Here is a 22,181-nt window from a genome sequence, read left to right as displayed (position 1 = left end):
ATTTGATAAGGGTTGATATCCTTTGTAGATGCGAAACAACTTGTTAAATGTCAGATAAAAAAATGGCAAAAATCGAAAAAAAGCAGAACAAAAAATATTCTGTATTGGTAGCAAGAAGTCTTCTTTTATCATTGTGAGAAAAACAACAACAACAACTAATCAGACCGTGGATCAAAGATAAACTGTTCAGTTCACTATTGTTTAACTCAAGATTCATCAGTCCATAGTAAAAAAAAAAACAGTAAAATGTGTTGTCTATTTGGAGATTATTATAGGTGTCCGGTTATCAAATTATATTTACACAACTACAACAGATGAACTTATAATGCAGAAGCAGTATGTGTAAATGGCTGCTACTGTTTTGCTTTGTTCCTTTTAGCAAAAGCAGCAGCCAAGTGCTGCAAGTCAAACTGCACATGATTAACTCAAAAACAGCCAAAAGGGAAAATTTCAACAGAAGCAGCTCTGCAAACATGTTTTGCCGGTCCAGTACTTGTTCAGTCTACCAAAGAGCTCTCATGTACACATCTGTCTGAAACAGTCATATTTGTTGCCGTCTTTTTTATAGCTGAAATTAGTTTAAAATTGTTCAACAACAGCTGACATTGATCGTAAACACAGCAGCAAATCTATAGCCTAATGGCAGAGGATGAAAAATTCTGAGGTGCGGCAATGTAACAGTGGAATAGTCTATTAAGGTTGTCCTTAGAAGATGAAATTTCCTGTTTCCAAGCCAGGAAAACAAATAGAAAGGCCCCTAAAGTCAGAATCCTGTCTTGGACAGCCAGGGTCACATTCAACTAGCCTCGTGAGACCATCCTGATCTCGCGAGCTTTCAAGGTTTCACTCGCTGATCAGTCTGGTTACTTTCCGTTAAAGAAAATTTGGAGCCGTTCACCAAACAAACGTCCAATCAGCGTTGGCTTTGAGGCGGGTTGAGGTGTGATGCAACGAGAAGCGCGACAGTTCAGTCTAAAGAACATGGCGGCTTCAGCCGATGACACTAGCGTTAGCGTGGCTATCGAGCAAGTTTTATCGGAATTACAGAGTATTTCTTCACTGAAGGAAGAGCAAAACACTGCTCTGGAGGCTTTTCTCAGCGGAAAAGATGTTTTTGCTCTTCTCCCAACTGGTTTCAGCAAGAGCTTGTGGTTGTGTTTTAGTCGTCGCTGTTAGTACGTCATATGCTTCGTTGATCTGATTGGTTCATTTGGCCCGTCTATCACCAACATAGGCCAATCAGCTAACCAGTATTGTCGCCCCTTCCCAAAATTACTTCAACGGAAGGTTTCCAGATGGATATGCGGAGCAAATCCATCTGGCGGAGTCAGGTTAACATTCAACATGGCTGCCTTGCATGTGAAGTTATCGCTGTATTCCATTTACAGCGGAAGTCAGAAGTAGGAGCTGGTAAAAATGGACTGGAAAAATGACTGGAAAAATTTAAGAATTTAAAGTGAGTAAAAACAGTGCAAATTTTAACCAAATAGACCGAATGCCTATTTATTTAAATAATTGTTATATTAATGTGATTCCTCTGTGATGGACTGGAGACCTGTACCGGGTGTAGGCCGCCTCTCGCCCAACGCACCAGGACCACAGTGACCCAGCAAAGGACGCGCTCAGACAATGAACTTCTGAATGGTTACTTAATGGTTCTTTTGGTGTTTAGTTTGCAATTGAAATATAATATTATATCCCTCACACACCTTTCATTGTATACAATTTAAGCTAAGAAAAAAAAGAGATTTGTTATACAAATTTGTGACCGATGATGTAATTGACTCATAAATGAAGGAATGATGACGTAATATGTCAGCTGAAGATGAATGAAGGTTTTTGCTGAACTAGGATTTAGATCTGGGTTTTAATTTATTTTTTCTTCTGATATGCAAACTCTTTAAATTAAGTGAGGGTTCATTAGCTTTTTAACAGGATTGTAATAATTTTCCAGCATCTACAAATGCAGCACAATCCCACCTCCAGCTTTGTTTCGCAATGCTTTGTGTTTTCCACATCGGTCATATCCTGGTGCCTGAACAATTTTTTACCATTCCTTTAGTGGGAGGTGCCTGACCCCTGCGGACTGGAATTTTTTTTAACACATAAGCTGCTTGAAAAGCAGCTCAAGAAAATTCATCATGCAGCAGCTCCAGTTCAATGCAGCTTGTGGCGTGATACATTGAATTGAATTTCTTTATTTGTCCCCCGTGGGGGAAATTTCATTTCAGTACAGCCCATCAAGGATAGAGGGGAGACTGCGGCCGCAGCCTCGCCAGGCGGCGCCTTACATATCACTGTAAATAAACCAGTACCAGAACCAGCTGATTCACTGTTCAGCTCATCACCAGAAGATTTAAGCACTTCCTTTTAACAGGGAACCTTTACTTTGTTATTTATTTATTTATTTATTGTAATTTCTAGGAATTTTCTATCTATTTCGTCATCTTAGCGACTAAATGAATAAATTAAAGAATAGCTATTTTTAGCTCAAATAATACATTTTTTGTTATTTTAGATTTGTTTTTAATGCAAGGCTTAAAATATATACTGTTGAAAAATATATTTAAGTGTGTGAAAAGGTGCAATTGTGTTTTTATTACAGACTGACATAACAGACTAAGCCTTTTGCATTTTAGGTCAGTTAAGTTTACCAAACTTGTTCCTGTTTGCTAAGTGTCACGTTCTTCAAAAACACTAATAAACATTCTTTACATTCACTATGCCATTAAACAACATGGGGAAGCCCGAATGATGTCATGGTTTTTTTTTTTAAAACATCTGACCTGTTATTTCACAGCCTTTGGGTTAACAAAGTAGCCCCAGATGCCTGAAGGTGCCTTGTTTATCTATTCAACCAATTATACGCAAGTAGAAACAGCATAGGCACCACTGAGCTATATTATACACTGGAGTGCTAATCACCGTCTGTTTGAACGAGTCGCTTTGAAGCCACCAGCCGCCATATTGGTACTCCCTATTTCCCCCCAGTAACTAGGGAATATGTGCGCTACAGCATCGAATAACGAGGATTTTCTCATGTTCAGGGGGGGCTTAAGACTTTTAAAATGTCAAATGCCATATACTTTTATGTTATGTTCTAAAACTATCAAGTACTGAGAAAGTCATGTGCTGAAATATTTTGCATTTTATTCATTTAAATATATATGTTTAACATTTATAAATATATAAATAACAATATACAAAAACATATATTTACATATGTGTATACCTATATATACATAAATACATATATACATACTTATATATACATATATATATATTTAATATGAATAACATGTAAAATATTTCAGCACCTAATTTCCTAGTAGTTGATAGTGTTAGTACATCCACAGACTGTAGAATTACCTGTAAAACGTTTTCACTCAGCCAGAAAACTGCTTGTTGTTGCAAGCAAATCCTATGGGATTCTGTGAGAGTAGGGAGTAGCAAGATGGCGGCCAGTGACTTCAGTTTTTCGGCAAAATCAGCACTCCAGTGTATTATATAGCTCAGTAATAGGCACACTCAGATATCACACTTTTTAAGAAGGAGAACGGGTCTGGGTCTCAGAGTTTAACTTTTTTTTTTTTGTTGGTAAATGTGCGAATCAACCTCAGAAAAAAAATTTATTTGTATAGATACTGGCTGAAACTGGTGAGAGAGATATAACCTACTGCAAAACAAGTCCAGCACCAACATGAGCTGAAAAGCCACTCAGAGAGGAAGTAGTCGTTATTCCAGAAGCAACATAAAAATGCAAATTTGCAGTTTAGGAATGAAAAATAAGTACATTTTTGTTAAGACGTCCTGTGGCCTGGTGAAATTAAAATAGATGTGGTAAGCCATAATGACTGTTGTTACAATTAGAGTACAAGTGGGGAAGCAAGACTGAGAATTTCATCCTGACTGTGAGGTACGGGGGTGGAAGCATCGTGTTGTGTGGGTGTCACGCTGCCGGAGGGACCGGTGCACTTTACAGAACCGATGGCGATATGGAGGAACATTGTGTGGAAATACTGAAGAAACATCTTAACACAATATCCAGGAAGTTAAACCTTGGGCTCAAAGGGGTCTTTCAAATGGGAAATTACCCTACCCATTCTGCTAAATCAGCTACGAAGAAGTTTTGGGGAAAACAAAGTCAATGCTTTGGATTAACCATCACAAACCCCTTGTCATGGTCAAATGTAAAATGATGGTGAAGTGTTAAAAAAGGTGTGAGTGAGCAACACACCTTCCAAAGCTGACTCGGTTTCACAAAACTATTGTGAATATCCAAAACCTCTGACCCAAGTCGTGTAGTTTAAAAGCCAGTTTTACTGAATTTGACAAAAGTCTGGATTTGAAGAAAGTTCAGAAATTGTCTTAAAAAAAATAACTGTCTTTATTTTTGATTTATTAAATAGATAATAATAATCTTGGTAAACCTAACTAAGCGAAACAAGAAGTGTTTAGTCTGGTTTAATATCAGACAGGCAGACATAAGAGGTGATGAGTCTTTTTATAGTGTACACAGGGATCTGGTTTTAACCATTAAATACTTGGAAGTATTGCAAAATTACAGGCTTTGTTTTGACACCATTTCTCCATATAATGAATTTAACTCCCTAACTTGCATGTGTTGCAATCCCCTACAGTTTGGAAAACATGTTCCCCTGAAGTCAGTTCAGCTATACTCTTAACAAGAACTCATGCATCGATGTAAAACTGCCATTTTTATATTGATTATCTCCCCTGAAAACTAACTGTATGTTGCATAATTGTAATATCCATGGACGTTCGTGCTGCAGGGGGAAAAAGTGTCCTGTTTCTCTGCAGAAAAGCAATAATAGGCATTTATGTTTTTAAATAATGCGTTTAATTATGCTGCCCCACCTGCATGTGGAGGCTGAAATAATATGCAAACGTGAGAATAAAGGTTTCTGATTCAAATATGTTTCATTTTAGAAGGTTTCAGAATGGGGAAACTAATCTGAGAGCAGCAGCAAGATCGGTCTGCTTTCTGTTTCAGTTCCTGCTGCTGCAGCTGCGCGCGCCGCCACCGCCGCTCTCTGTGGAGCCGAAGCAGGGAAACGGGAGGAGGCACAGCCCCGCGAGCAGCCAGCCCGGCGGACGGAAACATCACGTGGTGACACATCTTTACGACTGACGTCACCGTCCCCATCTCCAAGCAACCTCTCCATCAGCACTCGCGTCACCGAGCGCCCTAGCCGAGCAGTTGCCCGGCAACCCGTGCCTCGCGCTCGGGTCCGGCCTCGCCTCGCACCAAGCTCGGAGCTCTGACGCGTGTGTGACGTTAATGAGGTGGGTATCAATTTGTTATGGCGGCGGGGGGAGAGAGGGAGGGGGGAGTGAGCGGTGGATGAGGGAGGGAGGGAGGGAGGGAGGAGTTCCCCCTGCGAGTGCAGAAGCCCTCAGCTCTGCATTCCGGCGGAGCTTTCAGGCACACACCGGCCGCAGCGCAGTCCCGGGCCGAACGCCTTGCTGTTGAGCTTTAAAGAAAGAAGAGTCCTGAAGGGGAAAAGTTGCTTCCCGTAGTTTTTCCCTTCTTTGATGCGTTTCTTGTTCGGAGCTGTGGGGGAATGGTTCACATTTCGTCGCATAGCTGTCTAAACTGAGAGGGAATTAAGGCGTTTTATGTCTTTTTAAGGTAAGACTGGATCACTTTTTATTCCTTAACATTTGGTTTATACCTTCTCGTCAAAAAATTTAATAAACGAATTAAACTATGACTAAGAGCGATAATTTTACGTGTATCTTTTTTGGTCACTTTTAGTTGTTTGTTGTTTGTTCTTGTGATTTATAATACTAAGATATCTCAATTATTTTGAAAAAAAAAATCTTATTTATTTTAAAAATCAAAACAAAAACAATATCAATAATAATAATAATAATACTTTTGAATAATAATTATTGACACCTTTTTCCCCCCAGGTCTATGTGGGTTGAATTTAGTAGTACTATTTAATAAATGAATATATGTTTTTAGTGGCGTGTAATAAATGAAATCCCCCATTTTTGCGCTTTTCTGTTCAGGTGCAAGCCTTACATTTGTCCAAGCATTGTTACTGCAACTGGTGCACCATGGTGGTCATGACAGACACCAGCAGGGCTGCTCAGCCCAGCCCTGCGCAGGGGAGGCCACTTCAGGTCGGCTTCTATGAGATCATCCGCACCCTGGGGAAAGGCAACTTTGCAGTGGTGAAACTGGCCAAGCACAAAGTCACCAAAACACAGGTCAGTAGCACTGTCTCCTATCGTGCATTTGCTGTTACTTTTTTTTTTTAATTGCATGCCCATTTTTATTGTATTTATTTAATGCTAATCCCTTTTTCGTGTATTTAATTTATTTCCCAGGTGGCGATAAAGATCATCGATAAGACCAGGCTGAGCCCCTCTAACCTGGAGAAAATCTACAGAGAGGTGCAGATAATGAAGCTGCTCAACCATCCCCACATCATCAAGCTCTACCAGGTGTGTGTCTCGTCTTATCGCTGATCTGCTGCGGTTTTGCATGTGGTCTAGCAGTACGCGTACAGATTACTGGAAGGCGTGCAGGTTCTGAGTTTTTCCCTCCTTGAGCCTGGGAGTTTGCCTAAATTTGTGTGCAAACGTGACGCGAGAAACTTTGCACGCATAACGGCGTGGGGACTGCATCACGCCGCGTGTCTTCGTCGCATACATCAGGAAACAGCAGCGATGATGTGTGAGAGGGAACTAAGGGGCGTTTGGCGTTTAAGTGGTTTTCCTCAGCTTGTGGCGAGCTGCCGATTCTCATGCTACTCTAAATCATAAGTACAGCACAACAGCATTAGTGCAATCCTATTTGACCTCGCTCTCTATCCGTCGCTCTGTGTCAGACAAGTGCAAGGACATTTATGGGCACCAGTCGATTGTGGGAACAATGCATTTCTTTTTTTTTTTTTGCTTACGTAATGGTCGAGGCCGGCTGCAGAAATGTTGCTATCAGGGCACTCAGGTGAGGGTGCTAGTGAAGGAAGCGTGCAGCATCAGAACGTTAAGGTCTAATTAGCACTTGTTAACGCAGAGTGCAATGTGTCTGCGTGTCACGTGAAAGCCTCCCCACAAAGCGCCGCTTTACTCCTAATCAAATTGAAGACTTAGCGAGAGGAATCCGCTTTTACCGTCTCAGCTGACCTTGCAGGCCCTTTGGCACATGTCTGGCAGCAAACACACAAACAAATACCCATGGGAACAAGCACACCCGGGGCCGTTTTATCATTATTGATTCTCATTTTGTTGTACTGCTTTCTCAGGGATTTTCTTTTCTTTTTTTTCTTTTTTTTTTTTGACGTCGAGTTTTTAGCACATTTGAACTGAAAGACCGAGAGTATGACATTATTTCTGGGAAGCCCCACGTTACTTGCCCTTATATGCAGACTTATATGTTAAATCAAGCTATAACAATAATGCTGCTTTAGTGTATTTTTGAAAACAGAATGAAAAACAGTTCCCTACGATTGTCCTTATTTCATTTTCAGCATATTTATATGCAGCCCAATACAATTTGTTGTACTCAGAATCTTGATAAGGACGATGCAAAAAAAAAAAAAAACACATTTCAAAACTGCCTTCCCATTTTTTATCACTGATGTCAGTGAAGCTTTTCTAAAAGGTTTTCACAGAAATTTTCTTTTTTTTTTGTTTTTGTTTTAACAGATTGAACTTCCTCTGTATGGCTTCTACCTAAAATCTATTATAAATAAATTTTTCACATGAGCAAAAAATTAGACTGAATAATCAGAATAACCAAGCAGCCGTTTGCTGCCATTGTTCCTATGCGTTGGCCGGTGTTAGATTCTCACTGCATGATGATCTTGACTAAAAATGACGTCATACCTTAACAATAGACTCTGATAGTCGGCCTTTATTAAATAAAGCATTCATTGCATCAACCTGCAACGAATGTGAGGATGATTAACATCTGAAGGCTGTGGCTAGAACAGGCTGGTGAAACCCCCGATGTTCTGTACGCTTTGTTACAGAGCAGCTGAACTCCTTTTATTTGGCTAATTAGTCACGAAACTAGTAACTGAGGATGAAGAGGGATGTTGCATCACTCAGATGGGTCTTGTGTCATTCACTAGCCTCTTTGTGACCTAGCCTCTGGCTGCTGGGTTGATGGAGATGATGCTAGTCACATAATCCTCTCCTTCCTGTACAAAGGAAGGAATCTGGCATAAGGCAGTCTTATGATCTTTGTGTTTGAGACATTTTTGTTTGTTTTTTTCCCCCTCCCATCCTCGCTGTAAGACCTCTCATCAGCTGCTGCTTCCACTCATCATGTAACCATCATCATGGGAACAGGATGCATTTTATCCGAGCCTCCTTTATCATTTCAGTGAAGGCCCCTACCGTCGGGGGGGCACTGAGTATAAATGTTGCCGTTCTCTTGTGATGTACACAAAGAGATGATGGTAAAGCTTTTTCTACGAGGCATTTCAAATGTCAAACATGGCTGAATGGGGGTCCTTAAAGCGGCAGGTCGGTGACGCCAGCACTACCTCAAGGTGGCTGAGCTCAGGCGAGCGGCTCTATCTCACAGATAAACGCTGTTTCCCATGAGGTGGACTGCATATTCCCCCCCCCCCCCCCCTCAGGTTTTCTAAAGGGATTGGAAAGAATAAAACTCCTTCATTCAGTGGAGTTTGGTGTCTTTCAGTTCAGAGCCGGCCTGCGGCATTATCCATACAGTCTTTTTCTCTTCTGACGGAAAATTGCTTTGTTGTGCAACCTTTCAGCAGAAACTACTCCGTCCCCGGGGGGGTGGCTCAGAGGAAACGGGGGCCCCTCTGCGAGCTCCAGAAAAAAAAGTCTGGGAATTCACCGCACGTACGCTGCTTTTAATACAAAAGACAGGCCCGCGTGAATCTGTTGCTCTTTGCCATAAGGGAAACTCAAAATTCAACCCTGGCGTCTGTTGGCAGCTGGCGCTAGCCACAGGGTAACACTCCCCGTCATTTAAATAGCTGGTCCATGAGTGAATGTTAAGAATTTTTTTGGTCAGGGTTCGTGTTGACGTGCGTAAACCGGTGTTTAAAACATGACGAAAACGCGTTGAGGAAATCGGTCGGCTTATGTAACCGGAGAGAGCCGATGGAAAGCCTTCAGTATTTTCGCAACGGGTGGAACAGGTTTATGGAGAAGTATGAGGAGGAGGGTTTTTAGTGGTTAGGAAATGTCTCATGGCTGCACTGGACTCCTTGGAACAAGTTTTGTACTTGACTCAGTCATTTTCAAACTCCCCTTTCTCTCTCCTAGGTCATGGAGACCAAAGACATGCTGTACATCGTGACAGAGTATGCAAAGAACGGAGAGATGTTCGGTGAGTTCTCATCTGATCCTCATTTCAACGTGCAGAGTTTTCAGATCTGGATACGTTTTGGGGGAAAAACATTTGACTTTTCCCAGATTTCTTTGAGTTTTTTTAAAGAACAAAATTTGAATAATGCTTAATATATGCAGTGTTTTTGATTTGCGATTAGATCACATGCTTTATCTCTGATTAGTCCCTAAAACTGCTTCTTGGGCATTTATTTTCAAGCATAATTAAGTTGTGCTGTAGGGGAATCTGCATTTAGTGTAGGATACTTCCTTTACGTGTGATAGATATTCACAAAGAAAGGGACTTTCGACATTGTTTGATGATTTGTGATGCCTACAGTCAATTCAAGACGTTCAGGATTCATAAATTTGTACCGAAATGTCCAGACGTTTACAAGTACTGCAGAAAAACTAAACAGACATTTCAGTCTGGGTTATGAACTAAACGTGCCCCTCCCTCCCTCCCTCCAGACCACCTGACCTCAAACGGCCGCATGAGCGAAGACGAGGCGCGAAAGAAGTTCTGGCAGATCCTCACAGCCGTGGACTACTGCCACCGACACCACATCGTCCACCGCGACCTCAAAACCGAGAACCTGCTGCTGGATGCCAACATGAACATCAAGCTGGCCGGTAGGTCCGCAAACACGAACCGTGCGCGCCGCTCGCTGCTGTTTACTGGGAAGCAAAACGCGAGACGGAGTTAATTGGTTTAAGAGCATTCTCAGCCGCTCTGGGATTCCTAAACGGCCCTGATTAAATCAGCGTAGCTCTGTACGTGTGCTGATTAAATGTGAACGACTGAGTCAGAACACTAGGACTAATATGGAGAAGAGGGGATTGACAGCGTGCTTCTCAGGGTGTTTTGCTGATTTAAACTGATAAATGTCTGGTTTTTTTTTTTTTTTTTTGGCTTGTAGATTTTGGATTTGGAAACTTCTACAACGCAGGGGAGCCTCTGTCCACGTGGTGCGGCAGCCCGCCTTATGCCGCTCCTGAGGTGTTTGAGGGGAAAGAGTACGAGGGGCCACAGCTTGACATTTGGGTAAGCACATGACGGATAAAAGGAAAAAACAGCCATCTGTAAATCTGAACCTTGTCGGATAACAGAGATGAACCTTTTTGTCCTCACAGAGCCTCGGCGTGGTGCTTTACGTCCTGGTCTGCGGCTCTCTTCCGTTCGACGCGCCCAGCCTCCCCACCCTCAGACAGAGAGTCACAGAGGGACGATTCAGGATTCCCTTCTTCATGTCACAAGGTGAGCCATCTCCCTTTTTTTTTTTTTTTTTTTACAAAATCCAAAATGAAGTAACACAGAACCAGCCAGGCTCATCTCTTTTTTTTTACACCCCTCAGACTGTGAAAATCTGATTCGGAAGATGCTAATGGTAGACCCGGCCAAACGGATCAGCGTAGCCCAGATCAAGCAACACCGCTGGATGCTGGCCGACCCGTCGGCCGCCCACCAGACCCTCAGCCATTCGCTCACAGAGTACAACTCCAACCTCGGCGATTACAGCGAACCGGTGCTGGGCATCATGAACACGCTGGGCATCGATCGCCAGAGGACAATCGAGGTGACTGGGCTGGAAAAACAAAACAAAAAAAAAAAGCTTCTCGCTCATCTACAGTGCCTTGTAAAGCTAGATCACGCTGCTGTCACCACCATGTTTCCCTGTGGGAAAGGGTGCGTTCACTTTGATATGCAGAGTCGGTTTTTACCAAGGCACTGTCGATCCGCATTACCCCAAATCAGCAGCTGCAGTGTGTTATTTCTGTAGACGGCCACTAATCTGCTGTTGATTTCTCCTCAGTCCCTGCAGGGCAGCAGCTATAATCACTTCTCCGCAATCTACTACCTGCTGCTGGAGCGAGTGCGAGAGCACCGCGCTCAGCAGCTCAGTCGTCAGTGCGGGACGTGGACCCAGAGACCCAGGAGCACGTCTGACTCCTCCGGCCCAGAGGTCAGCCCTCCGTCCAGATGTGGAAAAAACGCACATCTGCCCCCGATTTAAACCCCATATTTAAACGTATTTGTCGTTGCCTCTCCTCTGTCCGCCCCTAGGTTATCATGGAGTCCGGTGAGACCTTTAGAGCTACTCCTTTCTCACTTCCAGCCAAAAACGCTCCTCCCGTGTACTCTGAGGTGGAGTGCGACCAGGGCGGATTATTCCAGGTAAACAAACGCCTAACAGCATTCTGCCTGAAGAACATAAGAGCATGCGGCGACCAGTCTCCTACAGCAGTCTTCCTTGTGTTTTTTTCCAGCGGGTGGTGTTCCCGGTGGAGGCCAGCCTGAACAGACTGCTGTGGAACCGCTCCATTTCACCCAACAGCCTGCTGGAGACGAGCATCACCGAGGAGGTGCGTCCCAGGGACCTGGAGGAAGAGGAGGCCACGCAGACCCTCGGGCCCTTGCTCCCGCCCACAACGTCCCGCAGGCACACTCTGGCGGAGGTCTCCGCCCGTTTCCACCAGTGCAGCCCCCCATGTTAGTATTTATTTTAAACACGCCTTGTGGAAAACGCGTCCCTCCCGGTCCAAATAATAAAACCCCCGCTCCTCCGTCCCGTCTCCGCAGGCATCGTGGTCAGTCCGACAGACGGAGCGTCGTCTGACAGCTGTCTGAAGTCCTCGTCGAATCCCGCTCCCGCAATGCAGACTGTGGGGGAGATGTCAACGCTTCTGGCGTTAGGGGCCGAGGGCGGAGCCCGGCTGCCCGCTGGAGCTCCCCTGGCGCTCTCCTCCCACCTCCTTCCCCAAGCTCAGAGCAGTCTGCCCGCTGCCAGCTTCCAGGAGGGCCGCAGGGCTTCGGACACCTCCCTCACACAAGGTACAGACTCACTCGACCACCTCCAAAAAAACGACCTCCCCGTCCGTCCGTCCGTCCGTCTGCACCGTCTCACCTTAAAGCTTCACGTGTTCCCGCAGGCCTCAAAGCTTTCCGCCAGCAGCTGAGGAAAAACACGCGCACCAAGGGTCTCCTGGGCTTGAATAAGATCAAAGGTCTGACGAGGCAGGTCGCTCCCCCGCCCTCCTCCACCCGCGGCAGCCGGGGCTCGCTCGGCCCGGCCTTCTCTGAGCACCGCAGCATGCTGGAGGAGGTGCTGCACCAGCAAAGGTGAGACTCGCTGCACGGATCAGATCATGTAAATTAGGTCTCCAAAGGGAAAGGTGCGCTTTCTAGGCGTTGATCTCTTCCTGATTGGCTGGTGCACCTCTGGGCTAAAAGCTGATTTTTAAGGGTACAGCTTTATCCCAGTTATGGCAGAATCTCATTCTATTGCGTCTTGTTTCCAGGATGCTGCAGATCCAGCACCAACCTCAACCCCAGGCCCAAGCCACTCAGACCGGACCCGCCCAGAACCCCCTTCTCTTTCTGGCCCAGAAGCAGTCGCCCTCTCCCCCGCCCACGTCCGCCTTTGCTCCCTCCTCCATCTTTGATGCTCCTGCCACCCAAACCGTCCTGCCTCCCCAGCAGCAGGCGCCAGCGGGCCTCTGGCACCAAACCCTCGAGACCTCCTCCTTCTCCAGCTGCTCCTCCTCGCCCTCGTCCAGCTGCTACGCCTCCTCCCTGTCTCCCGTGGCCTCTGCCGCCTACCTGCTGGAGGCTCGCCTGCACATCAGCCAGCAGCCCCAGCCTCTGCCCTTCGCCGTCCTGCAGCAGCGCCAGTCGGCGGCGCAGGGCGCCTTCCCCGTGCCGTCGAGGCTGGCCGCGTGGAGCGGGGGCTCGGCCTCCGACGTGGACCACGGCATGCAGGAGCTGGGCCTGGCCGGACAGCAGCAGCTCAGCAGCTGCGTGATGGTGAAATAAAGCGAAGGAAAAGAGCACAACAGAGGGGTAGAAACAAAAAGCCGATGTGAACTGACTCATTGTTTAACACGAGGTGCAACAACGTGTGTACCCAGCATGTGTGCTTTTGGAGACCATATAAGCTAAAGACTAAGCAATAACCAAACTCTGGATGAGGCGCTAAATTCGGCAGCCAGAGAAGCAATAACAGACTGAAGCGCTCTCTTCCAGCTCTCCGACGGACTCACTTGAACGAGATCAGCTGAATATATTTGACTCTCAAACTCTGATGCTGTCTAAAGCGAACGGGAAAGCTCCCGCCTCTCCTCGTCGTTCCCGTTCGTCTTTGTTTTAAGTGAGAAGACCGAAATTCTTCCACGTTTTTGTTCGCCTTTCTAGAGACATTTCTCTGTAGCAGTGCAATGAACATGCAGTATAGCGGCCCCCCGAGCTTTGAAGCGGATCACTGAAGGACTTGTATCGAAACTGTGACGTTTTTTTTTGTTTTGTTTCTGTACGAGGTTTATTCTTTGTTGGTGTTTTTTTTTTTTTTGCTACGCAAAATGCTGCTTTTTTTTACCTCGAGCTGCAGAACGACTATGTTGTAATCAGCCGAGACCGACCGACGACGTGGTCTCGCTGATTTAGCTAAAGCACAAACAGGTACTTTAGGTCCTAGCTGTAGTCGTAGGGGGCCAAGATCCACAATGTCTTCGTTCGCCGGGCACCTCCATGTTAGATGCTTTTACTACCTCCTCAGGCAACAGGGTTAAGACCTGGAAACAACACAGCAGAACACGTTTTTTTTTTTTTTTTTTTTCACTTTTGACACAGAGGAGCGGACGCGTCGTTGCCCCGTAGAAACGACATGTCAACTGGGCCGCCATATTGTGAGTGGCCAAACCTGCCTTGGTACGCCGACTCATTCAACGTAAAACAAATCACTACAACTAATTTGGATGGATTATGCTCATTTTAGTATCACCGGCAGCAATAACTGAAAAAAAAACAACAACATATGATATGCAACACAGTACTTAAAAATAACGTAAATTTATTTTAATTGACCTGTGAAAACATACTAGCTATAAACTAGCTATAAGCTAGCTATAAGCTAGCTATAATCTTTCTTCTAGCTAGGCGCACAGCTTGGCCTAAATCCCTCAGGACCATTCATATGTTGTTTTTTTTGCCCTCACACTATTGCGGCGACGTTGACCTACGATCTGTACGCTCCAGATGTGGCGTCTCCACATCTGTGCCCCCCCCCCCCCCCGCCCCCTCCCCTTCCTAGGGTATCAGGAAAGCTGGACAGAACAAAGACTGTGAGAACAGTGCAATATTTCACACAGAAACACGGCGGAAAGACGAAGTTCGGAATAACGTGTGTTTTGCCGGAGGTTTTTTCTTCATTTTTTTTTTTTTTTTTTGTTGACGGGTTTTTTTTGCCGCGTGCTAGCTAGCCGACCAGAAAAGGTACTCGTTCCGTGACACAATAAACGTGACGCTGTAGCGATTTAGAGGAAGGCATTTAAAAAAAACGAACAAAAAAACAAAACAAAAAGCTAACCGCTGCTTCTTCGCGCAGCGTGCTCGTAGTTAACAATAAGGATGAATTTTTGGGTTTTACCAAAGAGCGAACAGCACAAGAGATGGGTGATCTGTCAAAGACACACTACTGACTTTTTTTCCGTTTCAAATGCTGTCTGAAGATGTAGCCCAGCGGTTAGCCACCAGTTTTATGTAATCTGGAGCTCCTGCTGCCACCAAATCCTGAAGCTACACCTTTTCTTTGTATCTTTAGCTGTTACCGTCAGGACCATGGTTGTGTTCTCTCTCTCTCTCTCTCTCTCTTTTTTTTTTACTTTTCTAGAAAAAGAATAAGAAAAAGGAAATTAAAAAAAACAACTAAATATAGCAATACCATATTGTGAAGGAAGCTGAACTTTATTCAGTGGCTACAACCTTAGTTCAGATGAAGCGATGTGTGTTATTGTGTGTTCAGTTCTTTGTCTCATATCTGTGAAACATCTCATCATAGGAGAGCAGTTTTTTTTTTTTTTCCTTTACCAGGTTACTGCCCAGAACCTGGAGACGTGCAGTGTTGAAATTCCAGTTTTTGGTTGATTGCACTCACCACCGACACGTGTGCCTTTTTATCCGAACAAACTCACATCAGATCCCACGGTCTCCGATTGTGACTGAAGAAAGAATGATGGATGCTCCTGGCAGCAACCATTCATTCGTTCATTCATTCATTGGTCCCTCTGATATTTTTTATTTTTGAAGCTTACTGTTTCAACGGAAGCAAATTTGCACTTTATTTCATATTAAGGATTTTCCTTTGATTAGTTTTTTTTTTCTCTTGACGAGGAAAAAAAAACCTGTTGAAACACTAAGAATTGTGATGCAAATCAGTAAAATGATCCTTTTGATAAAAACTTCAGATAATAAGAAGTATTTCCTGTTTTGTTTTTTTATTGTTACTTGACTGGTTGAGCATGATCATGTCAGTATGTGTGTGAGTGTGTGTGTGTGTGTGTGTGTGTGTGTGTGTGTGTGTGAAGAGGAGGACCACAAAGAGGAAGGGGAGACAATGTTTGTTTAACAAAGATTGTTTATTTATGTGGCTATTTATTTAAATAAAGTTCACTTCCTAAAGTAGATGCCGCGCCTCTGCCTTTCTCTATAACATTTTAGCTTAGATGCCTAAAATGATCTACTGTCTGTATCTTTTTTATTCACTTTAATAATGGTTCATTATCCGGATACATGATAAAAATGCTACACATAGATTTGCTGGTTAATCTTTACATTTGCACGTGCACATGCAAACGCAATTTATGTATGAAAACCTTAAAAAAAAAGTTGATGCTTCATAGCAACTGCAAAATCTGAGAGTGAAAAGTGTAACACCGGACCCAGGAGGAGGGGCCCGACCAGGAACCCGTTCATGCAAGAACCGCCACTGCTGCAAACTATGGGTTTAGCTAAATTATGAAAACGAGCAAATGCCAGGAAGTTCTTACTGGGAGAGCTAAGCTAGATTCAAGGTTAACCAGATTCACAATAACTGATGGTAGGTTTGTTGCCCACGAAGACTGAGTGCTTCAAATTCACCTAAAGGTGCTTCAACAAGGTCTTCATTAAAGGGCGAGCACATTTAGTCTGCCAGGTTTTTGCAGTTTTCTTAATGTTTCACTTTTTTCCCCTCCAAACAGATTAATACCAAAGCTTTTATGTCATATTAAAGTTCTGATCAGCCATTAAAAGCAGTATATAAACTTATTTCCATACACACAGCTTTTAGAAATCTTTCAATAAGGTTTATTTGAAGGACATTGTCAGGAGTGCCAAGAAAAAAAAGAAAAATGGTTGTCATTGCAAAACAAGATTACTTTACAGTATTTGAATGTTTTTCAAACATCCATACCATAGGTGTTAATAAATATGACGAAGGATGCACTTTTAAACACCCCAATCCTCATTTACCGTTAAAAAACATCAAGCAAGATAGCAAACCGCTGGCAATAACGCTCAGTGTTTGCTCCAGACGACCCTTTCCCGATGCTCGTCCAACAACTGGTGACGAGGTTCTCTGATGATGCACACATCCCCCATCGCCACCCTTCACCCCACCGAGGCCACGCTGTGATGCAGAATGACGACGACAGTGATGCATCTGACCCCGTCCACCCTCCCGCTGATGGAGGACAGGTGTCTGACGTCTGACAGGAGGAGTCAAATGATGCAACGTAATAAGGAAACCGGACCGTACGTGAACCAAATGAACTCTGCAGCGCTCCTCCATCCCTCCCTGTTCACTCAGCATCTCCTGATAGATAACAGAGATGTGAACGCCCAGTTAAAAGTTCTGCTGAGGTGAATTATCTTGCCTTAATTCCCCTGTGTGCAGATTTGCATTGCTACCAGCCAATATGCGACCTACGCATATTTGCCTGCGACACATAATGTCTTGACATTTGGCTCGTGGCTGTTGGGGTGGAAACCTGAACCTCAGCCTTGAAAGGAACGTTAATATCCAGCCGGCACAAAAATATCCGACCCTCAGCTGCTGCATGCTGCAGACGGGATCCGGTATCAGCTAGCCGACATGCTCTGCGTGGCAGAGAGATACAGTTCAGTGCAAGCAGCAGATCTCTGCAAAGTATCTGCAATGCAAAAAAAAACTTTGTTGACTCTTTCTGACGTCAGTTGTCCAGTAACAGGAACTCATCTCGGGGTCATTTAAAATATCTGTTTTCCCAGATGCAAACGTTTAGCTGAGCTTCTCTAAACCTGAAGCAATAAAGGCATGGCTTCTGAGAGGTATCCCATCTTCAGATTTAAAATCCTAATCCTTAACGACTGATTTCTGAATTTAAAATCAGCGAGAGGGGGAAAAAAATCAACTCTTGAAATAATGCATAGTGTCTTTCGAATTATGAGGCTCCTTCTGCAAATGTAAACTGTTTACAGTTTACACATTAAGAGTGAACTGCAAAAATATACACACCCCTTGGACTTCTCATATTTTGTCTCTCTACAACCACTTAGACTTAGACTAAGACAAACTTTATTGTCATTTTGTATGCACAGAGTGCATACAGAACGAAATTTCGTTTGCATGCAGCTTGAGAATTTCAGTGAATTGCAGTGGATTTCAGAATAAAGTAACTTTGCAGGATAATAAAATAACTTTGCAGGATAATAAAGTAACTTGGCAGGAAAATAAAATAACTTTACAGGACAAATTAAGTAACTTTGCAGGATAAATAAAGTAACTTTGCAGGATATAAAGTAACTTTGCAGGATAAAAAAGTAGTTCCAGGATAAAGTGCACAGTGATTTCACAGTACAGCAATTGAAATGTAAACAATGCAGGACACATGTGATACAGAGTGTCTTGCAAACCTTACCGTGCTTTACTCAGATTTTATGCATTACACCAACACAAACTAGTGCATAATTGTGGAGTGGAAGAAAAATGATATTTGGTTTTTGTATCTTTTGTAAATAAAAATCTTAAAAAGAATATCATGCGTTTATAGCCAGCCCTCCTCTCGGCATACTTTCCTGATACTGCTGTATTTTCCGATATGTCTCTATCAACTTTCAACATTACATCTGCGAATCTTTTGCCCATTTGTTCTTTGGAAATCAGCTCAAACTCCACTTAGATTGGACAGAGTGTATCTGTGGACGAAGGCGTTCATATCTTGCAACATACCCCCTGATAGATTTAGGTTTATGCTTTTACTGGGCCATTATAACACATAGATATGCTGTGATTCCCTTGTAGCTGTGGCTATAATATTAGGGCTGTTGTCACTGCAGTCTAGCATCTTTTGGAGGCTCAAACAGTTTTTGGTTCTGACAAGAGCATCCTGTGACTACTCTGGGGCCTCGTGCACGAAAGAGTGGGCAGCTCTCATACTGAAAGCTGGCGGTAAGGAGAAGTCCTGGAACCCAAAAAAATTCAGGCGTACGAATCAGTGCGTAGATGCTTTACCGCGCACGTTACCTTCATACGTCCCAATTTGCGTGAGATTGGATGGGCCCACCGTGTCCCCTGCCCCTTAATGCATATGCAAACCACGTCCAAATAACCATGTCAACGGTACTGTCAGGCTATCACAGAAACACCTCTGGGGATATTTGTAGTGAATTACAGCAAACCGACAGCTTGTTGAGTGACATCAGCGACTCATTAAAGAGGTAATCGGTCGTCGCTGTTACTTCGTCCGTTTGGCGCTCATTAAAAACTTCTGGGTCGCCCAGTCACATGACCAAAAACACAAACCTCTGTTCTTCAAGGAAACAGCCGTTAAATAACAAAATAATGTCTTCAAGTCTTAAACGTCTTGGATCTGTGAAACCGAACGTGCAACAGTGATGTACAATGAAGACAGTTATGTTGCAAAATGAGGAAAACGGCATTAATGCCATGGAGATGCATATTCACTGAGCGGCTGTGGGCCAAATACAGAAGCACCGGCCGCACATCTTCTTCCATGTTTCCTTTGTCCCCCTACATGGCTTGTGGGAAACTGCAAGTAGGACTTCTTTTGGCTTTCTTTCAATGATTGGTTACTTTTTGCTACTGCCCTGTAAAGGCCAGATTTCAGCATAAGCTTAGCTGAGAATCTCTGCACCTCCTCCAGAGTTGACATGAGCCTCTTGGCTGCTTCTTTGCTTGGCCTAGTGAAGGTGGACGAGCACGACTCTGTAAGTAAGCTGCGGTGAGATGGTCTTCACATTTTCAGATGATGGATTGAAAAGCTCTCCACACTGCAAACACAGAATTAAAAATGACTAACAGTTCAGTTCATTTATCCTTGAGATGATCTGCCAATGGAATAAAATTTTCACACTTAAAATAGGAACAACTTTTCTCCATCATCTTATTTCAAGTGCAGCATATCTAATTATCTTATTTTAGGGGTCAAAATACACATCCCATTGGCAGATAATCCTATTTACCTGCTCAAATCAAGGACAAACGCACTGATTTCAAGAACTTTTTAATTATTTTTAGTTCTGTTTTTACAGTGCAGGAGCTGTTAAAATCCAGGGATATTGTTTTATAATTTAACTCAACTTTAAACTTCTCCACACCTTTCTCCCTGACCTATGTTCCTTGGTCTTCATGTTGCTGTTTGTTCAAAAAGGTTCCCTAATAAACCTCTGATGCCTTCACAGAAAAGCTGGATTTATACACATCGGTGGACTTCTGATGTTTAAGAATGATATATGGATAATTACAAGCAAATAAACTGGGTCAACTTAGATGTCCTTTACATTACAGATCTAGGGGGGTAAAAAAGAACTCCATTGTTGAAATGCATCAACTTAAGGCCACGGCAGCAATAATGGAAACTTCTTCTGACCTATTTCTTTGGGTATGCCTCTGAAAACTCCCATGAAACCTTCCTGGGTGTGTCATTTGCTTGTTGCTCTTTATATGTTTTCTGTGACAACATTCATCAGCCAAAGCCAAACTCCTCCCAAAAAAGTACTTCAGCGACGATAGGCGTGCTCAAGTCGCCTGATCGTTTAGCTAAAATTTGACCTTTACAAAACACATGTCATTGGATGTGGAGTCTGATGCTACAGTTGACTGTGCCAACGAAACAAAACCTTTTGTTATTACGGGACCTGAGACCAGCAGGCCACATACAATGCGGCACATTGATAGAATGTGCTAGAAACACGTAATGACTAACCTCAATCAAATAGGCGGCAAGCTACACCAAATATATTTAATTTATTATTGTGTTTCAACAAGATTGTTTTGTATTCTATATGAATAAAGGTAAAAAAAAAAACTCTGCAAACATTGGTTTTTAAAGAATTTCACCAGATCCTCCAAGGTGATTGTTTAACCTAACCAGGAAACTGTGCATCTACGAAAGCAGATAAAGGTGTTTCACAGGACAAAGCCTGTATTGTTTAACTTAGCTGTTGCAACGAGCTCTTGGTCTGCTGCTTCTAAACAGGTTTTACAAGCCTTTTGTGCAGCCTTTTGCGGGTTTCTGTGTTTAGGAAGGAGACTTGAAACGTTTGACTGAACCTATTTATTTTGTTGTTTTACTTTTCAACAAATAATTTAACAATGCTGACAAATTCTCCCTTATTTGAATCATTTTTTGGAATTTCCCAACTACCTTTTCCATCCAGAAGTGCCTAAAAATGTTAAAGAGGAAGTTTCACAAAGTACAGATCAATGTAACATATATGTTCCAGCAAATATTCTATAAGTTCTAGTAGTGGGCTAACCTGAAAATTATTAAAATCAACTTGCAAGTTAGAGGAAAAAGTGGCCTGTAAGTTCCTAAAGTATTGGGTAAATCAGAGGAAAGGAAAGTCACCCATAAGTTAAGTACTATTTGATTTCAAGGAAAGTAAATTGTAATTTCAAGCAAATTACATTTAAGTACCATCTGAGCTCAAGGAAAATAAAACACAGAGGAAGCATGCAAGTTTTAGGAAAATAACCTTCAAATTCTGGAAAGTATCTCGTTAATCCAAAAACAGCAACTTGTAAATTTTAAGCACTGCCAAAAAGGTATCTACTACATATTGAGATGTAAAATGTAATTACCGGTAAGTACCTTGTAAATACCAGAAAGTCAATTTTAAGCTATGGAAAAGTGACTTATAATTTCCAGCGCCAAAGTTCCCAACAAGCATCATGTAAAGTAACCTGTAAGCTCTGGAATATACCCTGTAACGTACAGAAAAGTAATGACTAAGTTCCAAAACCATATCATACATTTCTGCCATTTATTTATATATCTGACAAGGCGGACTGGACACCACAATATAGCTTCAGTTCAGTGTACGTGTCTGTGGCCACTGTGGCAGCTGTGCATAAGCCTGCCATGATTGCTGTGTATTTATCCCTGTGAACTGAGCTCACAGGTTATTACAGTTCAGCCTCGGTCACCCGGTGCAGAGAAACACAGGATTCATATGATCCGGACAAGCTGTCCCCGAGCTCCCAGTGCTACATGACTGTCCACATGCTTCAAACAGGAAGTACAGAGAATTCCTCAGAGGATCTGGGATCAAGTGACCAGTGATGCAAACAGTGGTACGGCTTTATTAGTGTCTCCACCACACCGTTTCCCATTCCCAGACCTTAAAGTGCTCCGCATGTTTACCTGTTCCAACACACACGATTTAAAGCTATAGTTATATTTTCTTATGCTGGGTGAAATGGTGCTTCCATCCTGACAGTAGTCAATACATTATGTATTGAAAGAAAGGAGGTTAAAAAATGTCATCTCTGGTCAGAGTTTTTGCAATCACTGCTCTTCGCACCAAAGGGAAGGGATTGTCAGAGGATTGGCCCTTCTCTCACCCCCCTCTGTCCCTCAAGTTCCGGGGGTATCACCTTATCTATCGATTATACCACATGCCAATCATTCTGACGCGCTCACGTAACGCCAGTGTGCGTGCTCGTTCCTTGCTAGCTTCCGCTTGCTGGCGGCGCATGCGCACTTCTGGTGTTATGTATCCGGTTAGCTTAGCGGCT

The 22,181-nt window shown here is 43.4% G+C and overlaps 1 protein-coding gene across 1 annotated transcript; it reads left to right on the top strand.

The window, feature by feature from the left end:
* The first annotated feature begins 5,407 nt into the window (after positions 1 to 5,407).
* sik1 (salt-inducible kinase 1) lies at positions 5,408 to 15,805 on the top strand. Its single transcript, XM_012875087.3, has 14 exons — positions 5,408 to 5,653; positions 6,040 to 6,240; positions 6,361 to 6,477; positions 9,286 to 9,349; positions 9,820 to 9,981; positions 10,269 to 10,393; positions 10,483 to 10,606; positions 10,705 to 10,925; positions 11,163 to 11,312; positions 11,414 to 11,524; positions 11,617 to 11,839; positions 11,930 to 12,181; positions 12,280 to 12,469; positions 12,649 to 15,805. Exons 2-14 carry the CDS (start codon positions 6,088 to 6,090, stop codon positions 13,160 to 13,162), a joined length of 2,406 nt encoding a protein of 801 aa, XP_012730541.2. The 5' UTR covers positions 5,408 to 5,653; positions 6,040 to 6,087; the 3' UTR covers positions 13,163 to 15,805.
* Positions 15,806 to 22,181: the final 6,376 nt, after the last annotated feature.

The sequence above is a fragment of the Fundulus heteroclitus genome, chromosome 7 (genome assembly GCF_011125445.2).
Source record: "Fundulus heteroclitus isolate FHET01 chromosome 7, MU-UCD_Fhet_4.1, whole genome shotgun sequence".
In the NCBI taxonomy this organism is placed as follows: Eukaryota; Metazoa; Chordata; class Actinopteri; order Cyprinodontiformes; family Fundulidae; genus Fundulus; species Fundulus heteroclitus.
Note: the sequence above shows the minus strand (reverse complement) of the source record. Positions and strands in the feature narration are given on the sequence as shown.